At 36.6% G+C, this 19,927-nt stretch overlaps 1 protein-coding gene across 5 annotated transcripts in view; it reads left to right on the top strand.

Moving 5' to 3' along the window:
• Window positions 1-19,927, top strand: part of LOC140165842 (sodium-coupled monocarboxylate transporter 1-like) — a 69,183-nt gene that overhangs the window by 30,777 nt on the left and 18,479 nt on the right. For all 5 annotated transcript variants that reach the window (XM_072189171.1, XM_072189167.1, XM_072189170.1 and 2 more), the window contains exons 5-7: window positions 5,927-6,081; window positions 12,392-12,532; window positions 14,696-14,825. In XM_072189171.1, the coding sequence (XP_072045272.1) occupies window positions 5,927-6,081; window positions 12,392-12,532; window positions 14,696-14,825 (426 nt within the window). The remainder of the gene's footprint in view (window positions 1-5,926; window positions 6,082-12,391; window positions 12,533-14,695; window positions 14,826-19,927) is intronic.

Here is a 19,927-nt window from a genome sequence, read left to right as displayed (position 1 = left end):
ATCAGCTTAGGCCTACACATCTTTTGAATGAGTGATGTCATTTATAGCTGTAAGAACGTGATACATGTACATTGAATTAAAGATGCGATTTAACTCAAATACTACAGGGAGAAATAAGTGTGTCTTCGACATCATCTCGTCAAATTATAAACTTTAAAATAGATTCCACAGTCGCAAACATTGAGATATTAACGAGGGCACTAGTACCAGACTAAGCTCTTACGTTATCTAGCACTTTCTCACTATAGGATCCACAACATGCTCATTTATCAGGGCACAGTTCTTTAACCCCAATACATTTTGTACATTTATTGAATGACCTTTGAATAGGTGCGAAAACTCATACTCTGCAACTTGAGGTCAAAGTTTGCAGTATGATTGTTTAATTTAGGTTATTGAACTATGCAACTGGGATGAGGCCATTGTGGTCCATATAGTGTCTGCCATATTAACACACAACAATAATGTCATAATATTTAACAAAATATCCTGCAGATTTGCATTATTTCTTGCACTCTAGAAAGTGCTTATAGCCTTCCAAAATAAATTGTACGTTTGACCTTTAAAGATGCATCTTAACTATGTTAACACTCGCGATGAGGCATCTATTTTCGTCAAACAGTTAAATATACTTCGGAGTAAAACGCTGAATTATGAGGTCATTTCAGGCATTCAGCAGTGCGTTCTAAATCTTCATTTGAACTTCTTTGTATCTTCGTGCATCTTCCCTATATGACACTATGGACCACAATAGCCTCATCCCAATGGCATAGTCCAATAACCTCAATTACATAATCATAGTGCAAAATTTGACCTCAAGTTGCAGAGTATGAATTTTTGTACCCAAATTTTCAAAGGTCATTCAATGAATGTGTTGAATGGGGTGTAAGAACTGTGCCTCTGATAGATGAGCATGTTGTGGGTCCTATAGTGTGACATCTTTCCCTTCAAGATGAGCGCGTGCTTGCGTTTTCGTTAATCTGATCTGATGGACAACGCCCTTGGCTCTGATTTTGGTTTATGATAAAACCAGATATATCTATATGAAGGGATTATGATGATGAGCAGCAGGAGATGCTGACCCCATTTTCAGAGCAAAGTGAAATTTTTAGTACATGTCATGATAAATCCAGATTCGGGATTGTTTTGATTTTTAATTCAAATGAATATACCCAACGTTCAATCAATGTTCAAATAAATATAACTATTTTTTAAAGAAATCGGAAAAATAGAAAAATGCAGCATATAAATCTCAATCTTTTATATCGACATAAAATACGATGCAATGGTATTGCTATGGACTGGTATGGTATCGTTGAATCGCTATATTTTTATGCGGCTATGAATTATGATGCGACATAAAAAAAAAAGCCCAATTGTTCCTATATCAACCACATGCCTACATCTGTAGCTATTTATTGAGGCCTTTTCCTAGGTCATTCGTATTTTACATTTGCAACACTCGATTATAATATTGTGATCATCAATTGTAATCATAGACAGTAGGCCTATATTACTCGAAACTCGAAATTTGAGACTCGATACTCGAAACTCGAAATTTGAGACTTGAAACTCTAAAATAGAGACTCGAAACTCGATATTATAAACTCGAAATTTGACACTCGATACTCGAATTTATAGACTCAAAACTAGATATATGACACTCGAAACTCGAAATATAAAACTCGAAACTCGATATATTAGACTCGAGACTCGAAAATTTGACTCGAGACTCGAAGACACTAGTATAAAGCAACACCCGCTGCAGATAGCCTACGGACCCAGTTTGGCAGAATTATTGGATACCCAAAAACGGATGCCCAAAACTAGAAGTGAAACATCTCTCCTTCCTGGCGCCCTGATATGATATCCATTTATTCAAGCTTTTACAGCTCGATAAAATAACTTTTATTGGGTTCTCATAATAATTTTTATGTGAACTTGTGTAAATGTTTTGAAATATGACGCTCTCATTTGTGTCCCAGATGTCAGCTACAGAAATTGTAAACAAATGCGCGTGTTGATAAGGGAGTCTATTGACCTACAACATATACTCATCTAGGCCTATCTGGGGCACAGTTCTTTAATCCCATACATCTGTACACTCATTAAATGACCTTTGAAAATTTGGGTACAAAAACTCATACTCTGCAACTTGAAGTTAAATTTTGAACTATGGATGCTTAATTGAGGTTATTGAACTATGCTATTGGGATGAGGCTATTGTGGTCCATAGTGTAATTTAAGGCCACGGTTAATATCAAATATGTTAAGGGAGCGCAACACTAATTCAGCGTCCCATAGAAACACGTGTGAATTCGGCTTACTTCAAGCGCCATTTTTGGCGTCCCTGCAATACTTAAATTAAAGCTCTGTTTCTGTAGATTCCAAAACTTTTGTCGGCATATCGATTACCATTGACTTTTTTTCGCTATTTCGCGGTGCAAAAAATAATGGCTAAAAATATTTTCCTCAAGTGCAAGGAACAAAATCTAGTTTCTTTAAACTAAATAAATTACGGGAAATATTCATTTTTCTATCCCGGTATCCAAAGATTTATCGTCTGAATATCAAATCGTGCATAGCACATTCACGTGTATCGATCCCGGGTATTCATTTCAGTGTCTCTGCTGTATCATGTAGGCCTAATTATTAACCGGGCGATGTCGGTGTGCGGGAGATATGGTCGCTACAATCCCATATCATATTCACTGTGGACTATGTTAGCCGAATTTCGTTGTTACATAAAATGCATCGTGATTTAGTGTTGCACCTCTTAATAAAGAGGTTTTCAGACATTTCCTGGACCCCCGGGGAGCACATGAAAAAAATGTTGATGGGTATGTCCCCCGAAATTTTGAGGTGATGGGTTTTTGGGTGGGAGCTGACGGCGTACCGGTAAAAAGGGGTCTTTTGGAGCTGCGAACCGGGCTGCGAACAAGTGAAATTGGGCCTTTTGGAGCTGCGAACAGTCAAAATCACTCGGGTCTTTCTTGGATTTTTGGTTGAAAATCGCCTGAAAAAAACACCACAGAAATATGAGGAATGAGCAATTTTGGGGCCTTTTAGAGCTGAAATTATCAAATCAAAGGTCTTTCGCAGCTCTATTTTGGTTAAATATAGGGGGTCTTTCGGAGCTGCGAAATCCAAAAAGGGGGTCTTTCCGAGGGAGCATACCCGTATGGTCATTTGAGTTAAGTGCCCCCCCCACCGGGTCCTGGACCACCAACCGATCAGCAATATAGGCCTTACATTATCCCTTTTATCAAATAAAACGTATAAATAAACGCCACTCTATTATAATATAGGCCTACTTCTAAACGCCACTTTATTATAATATAGGCCTACTTCTAAACGCCACTCTATTATAATATACTTCTAAATTATGCATTTCATACCGAATAGGCCTACAAATGCATATCAATGGTAAAAAATAACAAAGCAATGAAAATGGTGAGATTGACACACATTTTAATTAAATTTTAGCAATTTTGACGGTACAAGCATAATTAAATAGCCCTGGGAGGGAATCATTTTTGCAGAATTATTAAAATAATTCTGCAAAATGGTGTTTTATAGATACACGTACGCTAATCAATGTCTTTTAATAATCCAGCATTTTGTTCATCAGATAACCCAGGGTCAGAACGGTTCAAGTTATATGCCAGTCAAATTATGAAATCACCCGCCACTAATTACAACAGAATCCATTTCACATGCGTCCATCTCCCAAAAGCTCACAAAACATATCAAAAGTCGCGGGAAATCCATGTAGTGGAACAGTGTCTAATTAGCATAAATCCAAAATGGGCGCTTATGCAGGGGTTATTTCCTATACAATAGTGTATAGCAGGTAGCTCACTATACCTTAATAATTAAACAGTACTGTACTTATTTGATAACAGCCTTACAGGTACCTCATTTCCTAAACAGTAGTGTACTTATTTGATAACAGGTACCTCACTTCCTAAACAGTACATTACTTGTTTGATAACAGCTACCTCACTTCCATCACAGTACATTACTTGTTTGATAACAGGTACCTCACTTCCTACACAGTACATTACTTGTTTGATAACAGGTACCTCACTTCCTACACAGTACATTACTTATTTGATAACAGGTACCTCACTTCCTTCACAGTACATTGCTCATTTGATAACAGGTACTTCACTTCCTACATAGTACATTATTTATTCGATAACAGGTATCTCACTTCCTTCACAGTACATTACTTGTTTGATAACAGGTACCTCACTTCCTTCACAGTACTTTGCTTTATTTGATAACAGGTACCTCACTTCCTACACAGTACATTACTTATTTGATAACAGGTACCACACTTCCTTCACAGTACATTTTGATAACAGGTACCTCACTTCCTACACAGTACTTTGCTTTATTTGATAACAGGTACCTCACTTCCTACACAGTACTTTTTGCTTTATTTGATAACAGGTACCTCACTTCCTTCACAGTACATTACTTGTTTGATAACAGGTACCTCACTTCCTTCACAGTACTTTGCTTTATTTGATAACAGGTACCTCACTTCCTACACAGTACATTACTTATTTGATAACAGGTACCTCACTTCCTTCACAGTACATTACTTGTTTGATAACAGGTACCTCACTTCCTTCACAGTACTTTGCTTTATTTGATAACAGGTATCTCACTTCATAAATAGTACGTTACTTACTGATGACAGGTACCTCACTCCCGACCTCACTTCCTTCACAGTACATTACTTATAACAGGTACCTCATTTCCTAAACAGTACTTTGCTTATTTGATAACAGGTACCTCACTTCCTAAACAGTACTCTACTTATTGATAACGGGTACCTGACTCTCGACCTCACTTCCTAAACAAAACAGTACTTTACTTATATTGATAACAGGTACCTCATTTCCTAAACAGTAATTTACTTGCTAACAGGTATCTCACTTCCTAAACAGTACATAACTTATTTGAAAACAGGTACCTCACTTCCTAAATAGTACTTTACTTAATGTGATTAAGGGATCTAAAATGAGCGTTTATTGCGTTTCGACAGTATTTTTTGTGGAACATGAGAGCACCTCAGACCTATCGAATTGCATTCTGAATACGAAGCATGTCTTTCTGATATCAAATAATTTTCATTTTTATGACAAATTATAAAAATTTGATATTTTTCAAATTTTTGATATATAGCAGTCCTCGAAGTAAATTATATAAATCTAATGACATATTCTTAAAGTGTATGTAGCAGGAGGAAAAAAAGCCGACAGTCAATTGAAAATTTTGACCTTTCATATTGAAGATATGGATTTTTTCCCCAAAAGACCTAATTTTTTTTGGTGTTTTGGGGAAAAAATCCATATCTTCAATACGAAAGGTCAAAATTTTCAATTGATCGTCGGCTTTTCATCCCACCTACATACACTTTGAGTATAAATCATCAGATTTATAAAGTTTACTTCAAGTACTGTTAAATATCAAAAATATCAATTTTTAATGATTTGCCATAAAATGTGTATTAAATTGCGAATTTCAAAAATCAAAATTATTTGATATCAGAATGACATTCTTCGTATTCAGAATGCAATTCGATATGCCTGATGTGCTATAATGTCCCACAATAAATACTGTCCTAACGTTCATACCCCAGCCCTTAAGCGGATCTCACTTTCTTTGCCGTACCTTACTTGCGTATAGCAGGCATCTCAGGTTGTTTACCGTTCTTCTCTCCTCCTTATACATACAGTACTTTGCCTATGTAATTAAGGGACCTCGCTTTCTTATGTTTGGAAATAAGATGAGGCGTTCGTCTGCCTTTTGGAAGGGTGAAAGTCCTCATACATAAATGTCGTTACTAAATAGTTCGTGTTTTATAAGATGCTAGTATAGTAATGAGTATCTTATTCTTTTTTCACTACAGGGTGGCATGAAAGCCGTATTATGGACCGATGTCTTCCAAGTGACTGTGATGATGATGGGCTTCCTCGCTGTGATCATACAAGGTTCAATTAATGTCGGTGGAATTGGAAGGGTGTTTGATATAGCTAGAGACTCAGGAAGACTTGACGTCTGGGAGTAAGTATAATAGAAATAACAGCAGGATAACTTAATTGGGGATGTTAACTCCGACTCTGACCCATATCAGTGATCACAGTTAGCGAATAAGGGAAAAATTGGTTTGGATTCCACAGGTATCCGAAGAAACCGAAGAAAGTGGCTCGATCTCTGTTGTCAATAAGATTTACCCATAAATGAGATTTAGAGTCCGATTTTTTAATATGTGGACACCAAAGACCCTTATTCGTTCATTAATGAGGCAGATAACTTGTTTCCCACGCATTTTCATTTGGAGTTCAGTCCTGAGCGCTGGTCGCTCTTAGACATGCTAGATTCGAACCCGAGTCTGGCTCGAACCCGATCCACAATCCAAAATTTCCGTAAAGGTATCTTCCGTGTCTATCATTTGTCATCAAACACCTAAATAGCCCTCTAAACCTTTTGATTGTAAATATTCATGTACTATATTATAGTTTCGAATAGGTAAAGTGTTTCACCTCCTAAATTTCTACATGTACATGTACTTGCTTCAACCATTGTCAACTGAATAGTACATGTCACGGCCCTGCAAGGTGCTAACACTTCAAAGTGTTCATAGTTGTGGTCGCTAGGGTTCAAATCCCCGCACAGGCATGGAATCCTACGTAATATGTATCATGTTCGCTTCCATCTAGCGATCAATAACCTGAATAACCATTGTGTAATTCAATTCAATGGACAAGCTCATACACATGTGGTTCTTTGATGTCAATCGCATACAATATAACCCGTGATCAATAATGAACGTTGGTCAAAAGACGAGCTTACTGAAGTGATAAATTATGTACATGCAGATTCATCATTTATGCATATTGCCTTGAAAATCATAAAAAGCAACTGCTTGATCAACCCAAATGATTTTATTAGCGTTATTTCTAAACCAAATTTCAAAACCACAAAGTGTTTTACCTGACTTTTGACCCAGAAATGTATGAATTTGATGAGAAATTGTGATGAAAAATAATATTTTACAAGTCAGATTCAGAAAGAGAAAATCTCATTACACACGTTAATTACATCACAATCCAAACATAGATGGTTAAGTTCATGGAGAATGTTACAAACTGTTGATTGTTTTGCCATATTGTTTTTCTATAGGGAATAATGTTTTATCGTTAAAATCGGACATGAAAACCTATCAAAAACACAACAAAAACGTGCATCGCTATTTGTATGCATGAAACAAATTATAAGAATTGTACAGAAGTGACCTAACACTTATGAAGGCTGTATCTTGAGAACGCGCATGGTCTGGTGCTAGAATCTTGGCAAGGACACTCTGGTGAAATAAAGAAAAATATATGTGATTGATTTTGTGTGACTTTTGAGCGTTAAATGTTTTAAAATTTAAAAATGAACAAAATGCGAGTAACTATGATGTCATCAACATGACCATTATATTCATGATAAATAATTATTGCGCCCTAAAAAAGAAATGGTTAACAAATGGTTTGAATACATCGCACGACCTTATAGTAACTTTATCTAGAAATTTGTGCAAGTTACTTGTCAATTTTCGCCAGAAACGATCTTTTTCCTAAGGTTACTGCCCGGCTCATTAGCGCGATATGGGATATTCTTTACCTCGAGTTTACTGCCCTCTGTTGACGACAGGGCTTCGAACTCTTATCAAGGCGATCTAAGAAGTGCAGGGCCGTGATGTATGAGTATGTAGGCCTACTAGTACTACATTTAATTGGTAACGTCTGTTATATAAGTATCTGCACATGCACTACACCGATTGAATCAACGGGATCATATCAGATGTTTTTCTCAAGCAAGGGGTCAGACGTGGGGTCATGGGGCACCCTTGGCGTGCATGCTGGAGATGTATGGAATACTCCTGATAAAAATTTTACTTCGATATGGATAAAGATACGAGTATCACAGACATGTATGTCACATGGAGTCATGTTTCTATGAATTTCCCAAAGGGTTATATTCGAGACCAAAAGGTCGTGACTCCAGAAGAATACTAAATTGATTTCTCTGCTTTGATTCGTGGAGATTTCTTGATTACATTTTCTGGAAAGGTCGGAAAGGGCCATTTTAGACCTGAAAAGGGTTCCGGAAAAGCCAGGAAGAACCATTTTTGGTTCTTTAAACTTTCAAGAGCCCTTTTCTTTTCATACCATACAGGACAGCAAAGAACCCTTTTTTTTAAGTGAAGAAAATGACGAAACGGCGTTTCTCGGGCTATAAAAGGAAGACACAATTATTGCTTTATTTTTTCTTCTATATTTAGGATTCTTAGGGTTTTCCCCATAAAAAAGTTAAGGTGACACCCCCACCACACACACACCCCTCCGACTCTAAATGAATTTCGCTATACAAATAACACATTTGGCTCGACGTTTTTACATAACCCTACTCCCTAGAACTACCGAGCCATATATTTTGTATGAACTACGAGGGTGGGTGTTGGAAATGAGCGCAATTAGCTTAGGTCGTTTGGGCGTAAAGGCACTCATTTTTTATGACGGATAAAAAATCTTATAGGGGGTGGCCCAACACCCCTTCGTACCGTAGTTCTAGGGTTAATGAAGATGCTACAAGCATCTAGCATAGAGCATAGGCGTAAATATAATCGAACAACAGTAACAGGGCATCTGTCAATCAGTTCTGCATTGTCAGTGTTTACCCCACTGAAACACGGTATGCCACGCCGCTGAGACTGACATTTAAATACATCACGGTTAATGTATGAAATTATGATTTGATTTGATAATTGATGGCTTTACTGTCGCGAACTTGTCACGTTAGATAGGCTTCTTGGAGCTCTACTTGTGTAATATTAACTTGAATTATGCACATAAACAGCTGATCAGCTGTGTCATGTACGGGGATATCAAGATGTCTCAGGCTGATACCAAGAATAAAAGTAAATAAAAAATTTTGGCTTGGTTTTAAATGTATTGTAAAGAGATCATGAGGATGCGTGCATCCAGCTTACCATCTGTGAAGCCAATAGGCCTCATAAGTTTAATCAGCTCGTATTAAGCGGTGGGAATTGTAAGGTTTGGTGGCTCTGAAAAGAGCCCTTCACTGAAAACTGCCCCTTGTCAAAAGAAAACCAAACCTTTAAATTTAGCAGATAGGCGAGATCTGCTTCTTCTATGTTGACAATGGGCCCTCTTCAGTGAACGGCTCTTTTGAGAGCCACCAAACCTTTTACATTAGCAGATAGGCGATGTGTACTTGTTCTTTGTTGACAAGAGGCAGTCTTCGGTGAACGGCTCTTTTCAGAGCCACCAGTAGGCAAGGGCGGCTTACATGTCTCATTCTTAATTTGCCCTGACGAAGTCAGAGCTACTCCTGCTGACGAAAGCTTAACAGTTCTTAATTTGTCCGACGGCGAACCCGCTAAAAACTTACCAATTGTTATGAACTCCCGTCGTAAAAGCCTATCCATAATTTATAGGACTTCCATGCAAATAATAATTCGTGATACTTCTGGCGAGATATCATACCGTATTAAATACAAATTCTGATTGAACCGCGCTGTTATAAGGCCCGCCGATTACTAGTACTAGATAATAAAATGGAAGCAGCAATACTATAAGCTATTGTGTGTTCTATATGAAGACTATATTATTTCATCATTATTACACTGCATCGTAAAGGTTGTTATCCTTTGGGAGTAAAAGGATATTTAAAAAAAGATGTTTTTCAAGTATCTTTTCTGCCTATTGACATTTCAAATCAAATGATATTACAACACGTATGTTTGAAAACCCGATGTTTACTTGCTAAAACACTTGACCCCTTCACTTCCCAATTCTTGAATATTATACACTTATATATACACTAGGATCCACAACATGCTCATCTAATCAGGGCACAGTTCTTTAACCCCAATACATTTGCACATTCATTGAATGACCTTTGAAATTTTGGGTACAAAAACCCATACTCTGAAACTTGAGGTCACATTTTGCATTACGATTGTTTAATTGAGGTTATTGAACTATGCCGTTGGGATGAGGCCATCGTGGTCCATGATAGTGATATGTATTTATTGTTCAAACGTTTGAGATTTTTAAATCTCAAGTGATTGATGTGTTGACCAATGGGCTGAATCGTATTTTTCGGTACAAGAGATAACAATACTTCTCATTGGTCAGTCTTTATTCACTTGTTGCTATACAGATTCTGCAAATTATTTTCAAGATCTCTACTATCACACTTCTAGCGTCATTTCTGAAATATCGTTGGCCATACGAGTCATAACAGCAGAATTTCTCCTAGGAGAAATTTTATCCAAACAGATTTAATCTGTTAGAAATTAGATCTTTATGGAGCGCACACCTTTGTTTCATAACCACTAAGGTATAGGACTTTTTTTGTTTTAGCAGATAGGCCCCTCTCCAGAAGTATTTAATTATATTTGTACCGTGCTCAAGTAGCATTTTGTGCAAATTTTATTACACAATTTGTTGCCGTACTTTTTTTATGAGCATTTGAGTGCCTAAAATGGCCTTAAATGAGGTTATAGCGCCCTTTCCAGCCTTCTCTAATATTAATCTCCATAGACTTTATATGTAAAATGAAAAGGTCTATAAAAAAAAGAACGGCAAAAAATTGTGTAATCAAATTTGCACAAAATGCTAATTGAGCACGAATGCAATGCACTAGTTTTCGTGAGGGTGCTATACTAAATATTTTTTTAAGTATTGTATGTATGGTCTTTTCAAAAATAAAATGTCCATCTGAAACATAGGTGCGTTGTCACTGGCTGGGATATCTCCTATAGGAGAAATTCTGGTAGTTATGACTCGTATGGCCAATGATACTGTAAACAGAGAGTTTTAGCTGTATGCACCGATCTGGAGGCGATTCGCCTTCAGATAGAAGCATACGGTATACTTAAAAGCGTTAGTTCATGCATGCGGTGATATTTTATTGCAACTGAAAATTGAAATATAAAAATATATTGTAGGTCCTATGTTTTGACTTGTCGACATTGATTGTGTCATCGAACTTCGTCATATGAAATTAAATTTATGTGAATTGACTAAAATTGAATTTGTGTGAATTGACTTGTGTTTGAACACAAGTTAATTCACACAAATTCAATTTCATGTGATGAGCCCATTTTTCCTACGTGATACGAAAATACTATCCAACGTAACAAATTTAATTTGCTACTCTCAGGGGTTGTCCAATTACTATCATGTATACATGAAATTGAACTCAAATATACTTTCTAATGTTGTGGCGTTTACTTTCAATATACAGTTCGTATGTCTATATTATAGTGTGCACCATGTTCGCGGTCATATACGATTTAAAGGAGTTATTTTCTGATAGTCAGAACTGATCTAGCATTTCATCGCCCACTTTAACTTCCCTTGTTGGACTTTTGCCACATTAAAGCTGAAAACATTTTTAAATTAACCCTATATCATAGTTTACAACTTGGGGTTTAACCTAAGTTGTAACCCTATATAGGGCAGTGGCGTAGCCAATGGGGGATGGGGGAAACTTCCCCCTGTGAGAAGTCTTGCCCCACCCCTGTAGGGTGCTGACCGCCCGCCCTGATATGTAAGATTTGTAGCCCTTTTTGTTCTTTTTAGCCATTTTAGCCCATTTCGTCAAAGTTTGACCCCTCCTTAAAAGTTGGCTTACCCCTCCCATGAAAAAGGGCCTTTCTTTATTGTGCTTGGAAATGAAGTCTGAATTGTCGTGTTGAACTTTTGCCATAACAAAACAAAAACATTTTAAAATTAACCCTATTATAATGGTTGATAGGTTTAAAAACCTAAGTTGTAACCCATATAGGGTTAATTGAAAATGTTTTTGAATCTCATCATGTCATACACTTGCATGTGAATATCACTGAATTTCTATCTCAATCTACTGTTAAATTAAGTGCCAAAGAAAGAATGTTGGTTGTTGGCATACTAATATTTGAAAGGTATTTTGGTGCAGAAATGCCAAAAAGCCAAAGACACTAACATAATATTTTTTCTATAATATTAAAATAGCCTATTCCATAACGACTCATGTGTGGCGTGTATGGATGGCGGATACCTTCTAAAGACGCCTAAGATAATACGCCTAACCTTACACGTCCAAGATGCAATCTTAAGGTATCCGCCTTCCATAGGAGTGGGTGATAAGGATGAGAATGAATAGATGAAGAAAACAAACCACCATTAGATTAACGACGACAACGATGATGAAGATGATCATCATCATGAATGGAGAGAAGAAAAAGAACGAGGAGAAGCCAGCAGAACTCTTGGCATAATTTTTAACAATACTAACATTTCTTTTTTCTTTTCAGTTTCCGTGTAGATCCTACGATCAGACATAGTTTTTGGTCGGTAACTATCGGTGGTTTCTTCACATGGCTCGCCGTCTATGCAGTCAACCAGGCACAGGTTCAGAGATATCTAACATGCGGCAAAGAAAGGGTGGCACAAAAGTAAGAAATGATAGTGTCTTTGTTTATATAAATTAATTAGTATAATTACGAGGGTCGATCAGATGTTTTGGTATAGCTTCCATGCATGCAGCAATTGATTTGTCGAATATGATCAAAATTATAAAGAACAAACTCTTATCTTATCTGACAAATAAGTGTCCCTGATTAAGTGTAGTATTAAGTTAATAATATATTAGAGGGGTTGCGATTTCCAAACGCACGTATCATACGCCCGTAGCCATATATCTGTTCAAAATCACTCTCCTGTGACGGGATTTTGAATAGATGTAATATATACGGGCGTACGTGTACTATATACGGGCGAACGTGTACTATATACGGGCATACGTGTACTATATACGGACGAACGTCGGGACGAACGTATACGTTTGCAAATCGCAACCTCTCTAATACATATTGCAAAATCGTAAAAACTGCGGGAACTTTAAATCATAGTGAAAACACGTGGTTAAAAACTTATAGGAGAACAGAGAATCTGTATATACGTTGAACATGATGTCTGTGTTTTGGAATCAAGACACTTGGGTTCTGGTGTGCCTTTGGTAAACTCAGCGGCAACGGTCAAAAAACGTATATGGCAATGGGACGTTCCAATCCTGGGGACAAAATGTAGAGGTTAAATTGAGGTTAAATATGGGCTTAACATTGCAAGAACACTGCAGTATGGAAATACGCATATTCCCACGTCTATCATCAGCTCATGATCTTTAACCTGCTATAGTTTAAACTGCATGGTAGGCTCTTACTTTATTATATAATACACTAAAGAATACCAAAATACAAATAAATGTCCCAAACTATGTAGGAGGCATAGAGTTGAGTTCTCTCTCAATTAATACAACTTTTGACATTTATATATAGTCGCATGTCATAAGGTGGTGTAATTTGTGTTACATGGTCAAAATTGACAAAAAAACGTATTTTTTGATATGTTGTAGGCAATGTTATCCTCTAATCATTCAAACCAATTTTTAGTTACAAATGCTTTTCGGTTTGGCATAATTGCCCAATTAATGATTAATTAGTGTATAGGCGGCAATGTAAATCTGATATTTCAAATGCGTTTTTCTCAAATTGGACCTTCTTCACATAAAATACCCCACAACAAATGTCTGAAGTTGGATTTTGTCCAATGTGCCAGGATATGTTCACAACATAGTGATGCACCAGTCACACCCTTCAAAAAAAAATTATGTAATCATGTTCACGATATACAGGGTGTTACCATTTTCAAAATGCAAAAATTAGTTTCCTTGTGCAATTTCCTTTCAGAAAATGTATACATTTATTATGATACAGTGAATATTAAAGGAGATATGGACCATTGCAGCGTTTGCACGTGATTGCATTGACTTCTGTGCATTGAGAGGCAACCCGTGACTACAAAATGTAATGGGAACTTCAGAAGCTAATGTGGAATATGAAATTGATCAATTTTGAAGTACATATTGTTTCTTTGAGTAATTGGCTCTAAAATGAGACATTGGACAGCTCCATAGGACAAGGGGTTATGAAGATACAATAATTTATTCCAACTAACACTATCTCACAATTACTTCAGAATTGGTAACTTTGGTAATAACCAATGGTATCGTTGGCCAGAGCCAGAGCGTTGGCATGCTGTGTGATTTACCACCCTAATAATGTTGTTGTATAAGCATGTGTGGATTTAGCATGAGTCATGAGGAACATGATGAAGATGCAACACGAAAGATGGTTCCTGAAAAACATACCACAAACGCCATTGGTTTCCGCCCGGGGTTTCCCTATAGGTTCCCGGCATTTAATTTGCTAATTATTTGACCAATGTAACCTCTGATTTGCGTGCATTTCATCCGCGTTTGGTGTTGATGTGAACTTAGCTGAATAAACCGTCTTCTCCTGTTTGAAACCACATTTCACATTATCATTTTCGAAAAGGAAGGACCTAAGCTGCCAATGTTTCCTTAAATAACATACATTTTTTTAAATCAAAATTCTGTTTTTTCTTCTTGATTGAAAAACAAACAAATTAAACTTAATATTAAATTTAAATCATAACGCTTATTTAAATCATCAATCATTTTGATATAGCCTAGGTACTCCCACTACACGTAATTTTAGTTTTAAGTTTCTTGTGTATTCTTTAATTTCACTTTGCAGGGCCTTGTTGCTGGCTATTATTGGCATGTTGGTGGTTGTATGTTGTGCTTGTTTAGCAGGGATTGTCATGTATGCCAACTATAAGGATTGCGACCCTGTCAATGCCGGATACATCAAATTTAGTGATCAGGTAAGTAGATAAAAATTTAAACTAAACTGTACTCCCTACCACCCCCACACGCACCTCCCCTACACACACCCCCCACCACATCCCCATACCCCCTGTTTGTAAATACTTCCAAACGAGGACCTCGATTTAACGAGGATCTAACCGAGGACTCAAACACACGTTTTTATCGACGCACCGACGCGTGGACCTCACACAGACACACCAGACAACTTACTATCCAACTGTGACCCGTCCTAAGGGGGACCTATCTTATATACATGTACTATCTTATATGCATTTTTGCATCATTTACGTCATCCTGGTTATGGTATCAAACCGAGGACGTCCTCGTTTGGAGGCGTGTCCTCGTTTTATGGTGTGTATCCATATGTAGGAGGTATTTATAAACGCCGCGGCACACCCACCCTCATCATACCCACAAGGTCCCACACTTAACAACCACCAGCCCACCACTCCCCCTCCTCCCTACGTACCCCACACCCGAAAATAAACGTGATAAAATTAAAGAATTTCCACTCAGCCCAAGTTTCGAGATATGGTTAAGCCCAAAATAAACGTATCATAGTGCCGCTGCATAGCATTGTATGTGAGTTCCATCTGACCTGGTAGTATTCGGATAGCCATATTAAAGGGACTTTCATAAATCCGTCAAGGACCAAAACAAATCTGTAAAATCTGCTGAAGTCAATTAAAATTATTAATAAATCAGAGAAATACCCTTGACCACTTTTCTTTTCAGAAATATCGACAAACAATGAAGAAACTGTCAGGTTACGCCTTTGATTTCACGTTGCCTATTATTGGGTTGCCCTCAGTGGCGTAACCAGTGGGGTGGCCGGGGGGGCAAGCTGCCCCCCCGGACACAAAAAAACTGGGAAGAAGAGCAAAAATTGGGAAGGGAAAAGGGGGGAAGGAGAGAAAAAGAGGAAGAAAAAAGGGGAAGGAGAAGAGAAAAAAAAGGGAAGAAGAGGGAAGAAGAGAAAGGAAAGAAGAAAGAAAAAGAGGGGGGAAAAGGGGGAAGGAGAAGAGAAAAGGGAACGAAAGGGGGAATTTGAAATTTGTACTCTGAAACACTGATTTTTTAGCTTCTAATATGCCAAAAACCAGGAGCTTCAGGGGGCTCCGCCCCCTTGACCCCCGCCGGGGCTTTAACCCTGGACCCCACCAGGGCCCCTAAGGCGGGCCCCTGGACCCCACCCGTTTAACGCTCCGCGGCAAGCCACTCGCGACTTTTGGTCAAGAATTGGGAAATTTTTCAATCTTGCCCCCCCGGAAGGTCAGGTCTGGTTACGCCCCTGGTTGCCCTTGCCCTTGCAACTCATAAAAATGCGATGTCTATAGTTTATTCATTTTGTAGGGATTAGTTACTACCAAAGATACTAAAAGTATCTGAAAGTATCTTTGTTACTACAAAAACAAATATTTTAACTGCACAAAAACATTACAGGTTCTGAGAATAGCGTACAGACAGCAACAAAATTAAGATACCAGTTATTTCCATCCCTGTATATCCTAACAAAGACATGTATACTGCGCCAATAAAGTATCCTTACATTTGGAAAAAATAATCACAATTTCAAAACTGAACAATATTGAGGTAAATTTGTTTTTTTAATAGATGCACTATCTAATCCTGCACATTATGACACCACGTTGAATCCAATGTGACCTCAAGAAGTAAAGTTACAAGCAATTGAATAGACGATGGTCCCGTTTTAAAAGTGACAAACTGGCCTATACAAGGCGCAAAAAGATTCCAACAAGCAAAATAAAGAGACAACACAGTTTCTTCAATGAAGCGTTAATTAAAGCAGTTTTTATTTCAGTTTTTACTTCTCTGTACTTTTCATAACTTTCATTTTATTTGTCAGTTCTTTTGTTTCAGTTTTCTTTTGTTCCTTTTGTTTTAAATTAAAGCCAAACGCATAAATTAGCCATTCACCACTCTCAAACCAGATGGCTAGTCTGTGGAGTTTTGAATATAGGCCAGTTTGTCACTTTTAAAACTGGACCTTCGTCTAATCAAATGCTTGTAACTTTGCTTCTTGAAGTCACATTGGATTCAATGTGGTGTCAAAATGGGCAGGATTAGATAGTGCATCTATTGAAAAAACAAATTTACCCCAATATTGTTTAGTTTGGAAATTGTGATTATTTTTCCAAGTGTAAGGATACTTTATTGGCGCAGTATATAATTAGAACCAGCAACCAATACCTGCATCTTTTAGCTCGGATTTAAAGACCTCATTCATTGAAATCTGCCAAGAAATAAAGACACGGTTATCACAAATCCCCAATATGCAGGCATGAGAATTTTCAGTTTTAAAACTAAATTCATTTTTATTTTTAGTCAAAATTTTCGCAGCTTTATTTAATTTTAGCCTGTTTTTGGTACTTTTTGCCCAATTTCACGCACATTTTCAGTTTTTTCAGATTTTTTTTAGGAAAGTGCAGTCTCGTGCTGAATATGATGATGTAAATTCAAAAGTTGCAGTGCTCCATTGATTTGTCGTTCTTGAACAAGAGAACTAGCATCGTGTTTTCCATTGATTAGAATATTAAAACTTTTAATTGCGTTCTTCCCTTGGGTTTTCGATCACCGTTTCTTCAAACCTCTACCGCGATTAATGAGGTCTTAAGTAGGTACTACACACCCTGATAAATTTTGTGACTAATTTTGCATTTTCTCAAAAAATAACTACACACTGGTAACAAAAGTTATATATATTACAGGGGCAAGGAAACTGCACTGAAATTTCAGTGATTCAAGACAAGTGGTTCATATTATACTCGTATGTTAAAAAATGAGGTACATTCTAGGGGTACCTCTTTTCTTATCATAAATAACGTACCACTTGTCTTGAGTCGCCGAAATTCAAGTGTAGTAACTAGATTCCTTACCCCTAACCCCTATATTAAATATACGTAACTTTCGTTACCAGTGTCTTATTATTTTTTGAGAAAAATGCAAAAATAATCACAAATTTATCAAAGGGTGTAGTACCACCTTAAATCAGAGCTGATTTAAGGTGGTACTCAGGTGGTGGCCGCATTGCATTCTCGAAATTCAGTAAATTTCCATCGGGAATGGGATTATTTTGAAATTTTAAAACGCGTGTAATTGAATGGGATTATTTTGAAATTTTAAAACGCTTGAAATATCACAAACAAATAGGCCTATGTTGATAAATAATATAAATACAAGCTAAAACCGTTGGGGTTCGATAATGAACCCCACAAAACTAACTGAGTATAATTATTGGAAAATGCCATACGGCCGTGCGGTTTCACAAGTTGCCGGCTCGATCATGTCATCCGCCGCCTGGTGGTACTACACCCCTTGATAAATTTGTGATTATTTTTGCATTTTTTTCTCAAAAAATAATATTGGTATTTGGCTGCTGGTTTTAATAAATAACATAATGTTTAGGATACAGGGGTGAACATAACTGGCACCTTAACTCTTTTGCGGTCTATAGTTTGGGATTGGATGTATCTCTGATTGTTCCTTTAAATTAAGGGATGGGGTATGAACGTTTGGACAGTATTTATTGTGGGACATTGGAGCACATCAGACATATCGAATTGCATTCTGAATACGAAGAATGACCTTCTGATATCAAATAATTTTGATATTTTGAAATTGGCAAATGATTAAAAATTGATATTTGGATATTTAACAGTATTCGAAGTAAACTTTATAAATCTGATGATTTATACTTAAAGTGTATGTAGGTGGGATGAAAAGCCGACGATCAATTGAAAATTTTGACCTTTTCAAATTGAAGATATGGATTTTTTTTCCCAAAACACCAAAAAATGTTTTTGGGGGAAAATCCATATCTTCAATATGAAAACGACGATCAATTGAAAATTTTGACCTTTCAAATTGAAGATATGGATTTTTCCCCAAAACACCAAAAAATTCCATATCTTCAATATGAAAGGTCAAATTTTTCAATTGATCGTCGGCTTTTCATCCCACCTACATACACTTTAAGTATAAATCATCAGCTTTATAAAGTTTACTTCGAATACTGTTAACTATCAAAAATATCAATTTTTAATCATTTGCCATAAAATGTGTATTACACTGTTAAAATAAAATTAAACAAGTTGTTTAAAATTTTAAACAACCACAAGTTACCAGGTGAATCGCTCAATAGTTGTTTAAAAATTAAACAACTCAAAATTGTTTAATTATTAAACAGTTTGTTGTTTAAAATGTTGACCAAGATTTAAACAACTGTTGTTTAGTGGTATAATTAAACAACTTAGTTGTGTAAGCCTTCAGATTAAACAACAGTGTTTAAATTGTAAACGGTTGTTTAAAGAAGGTTGTTTAAAAATATGTTTTATTCACTGAATGTTGTTTACGTTTTATCAAACATTTTACTTGTATGTGTACACGTTTTACATTGAAATCGTTCGCTATTCTATGTATACATGCTGCTGCTAAAACTGAATGTGATTTTGAGATCTGTGTGGTAAAAAACTGAGCATAATATTGCTGATGTTAACTATAAGCTTACCTGTACAAGCATACTGTATCTTACAACACAGTAAGCTTACAGGCATAGTATCAATTTTTTTAACCACATGTGGATCACAAAATTGCTTCCAGTTTGTGCACAGCAAACATTTACATAAATAGAGAGCGATACAGGCCTAAAACGTGTACACTTGCTGTATAAAGTTCAATAAAATTCCTTCGCTTCTCTCCACACATGCATGCTTGTCAAAACGGCCATCTTGGATTATGCAAATAATATTAAACAACTCGATGTTTAAAATGCCGATTTGGCGGTAAATTAGCATTTTTAAACAACTCTGTTTAAATTGATTATTTTGCCTTTTCATTTGTTGTTGTTTAAAACAATCAAGCTCCAATTTTTTGATTTTGAACAACTCTGTTTACTTTTCTGAACAACATTCTTTTAAACAGCAAAATTTTAAACAGTGTTCTAATCGTGTACATTGCGAATTTCGAAATATCAAAATTATTTGATATCAGAAGGACATTCTTCGTATTCAGAATGCAATTCGATATGTCTGATGTGCTCCAATGTCCCACAATAAATACTGTCCAAACGTTCATACCC

Source organism: Amphiura filiformis, chromosome 12 (genome assembly GCF_039555335.1).
Source record: "Amphiura filiformis chromosome 12, Afil_fr2py, whole genome shotgun sequence".
NCBI lineage: Eukaryota > Metazoa > Echinodermata > Ophiuroidea > Amphilepidida > Amphiuridae > Amphiura > Amphiura filiformis.
This window is presented reverse-complemented; position numbering and strand designations above follow the sequence as displayed.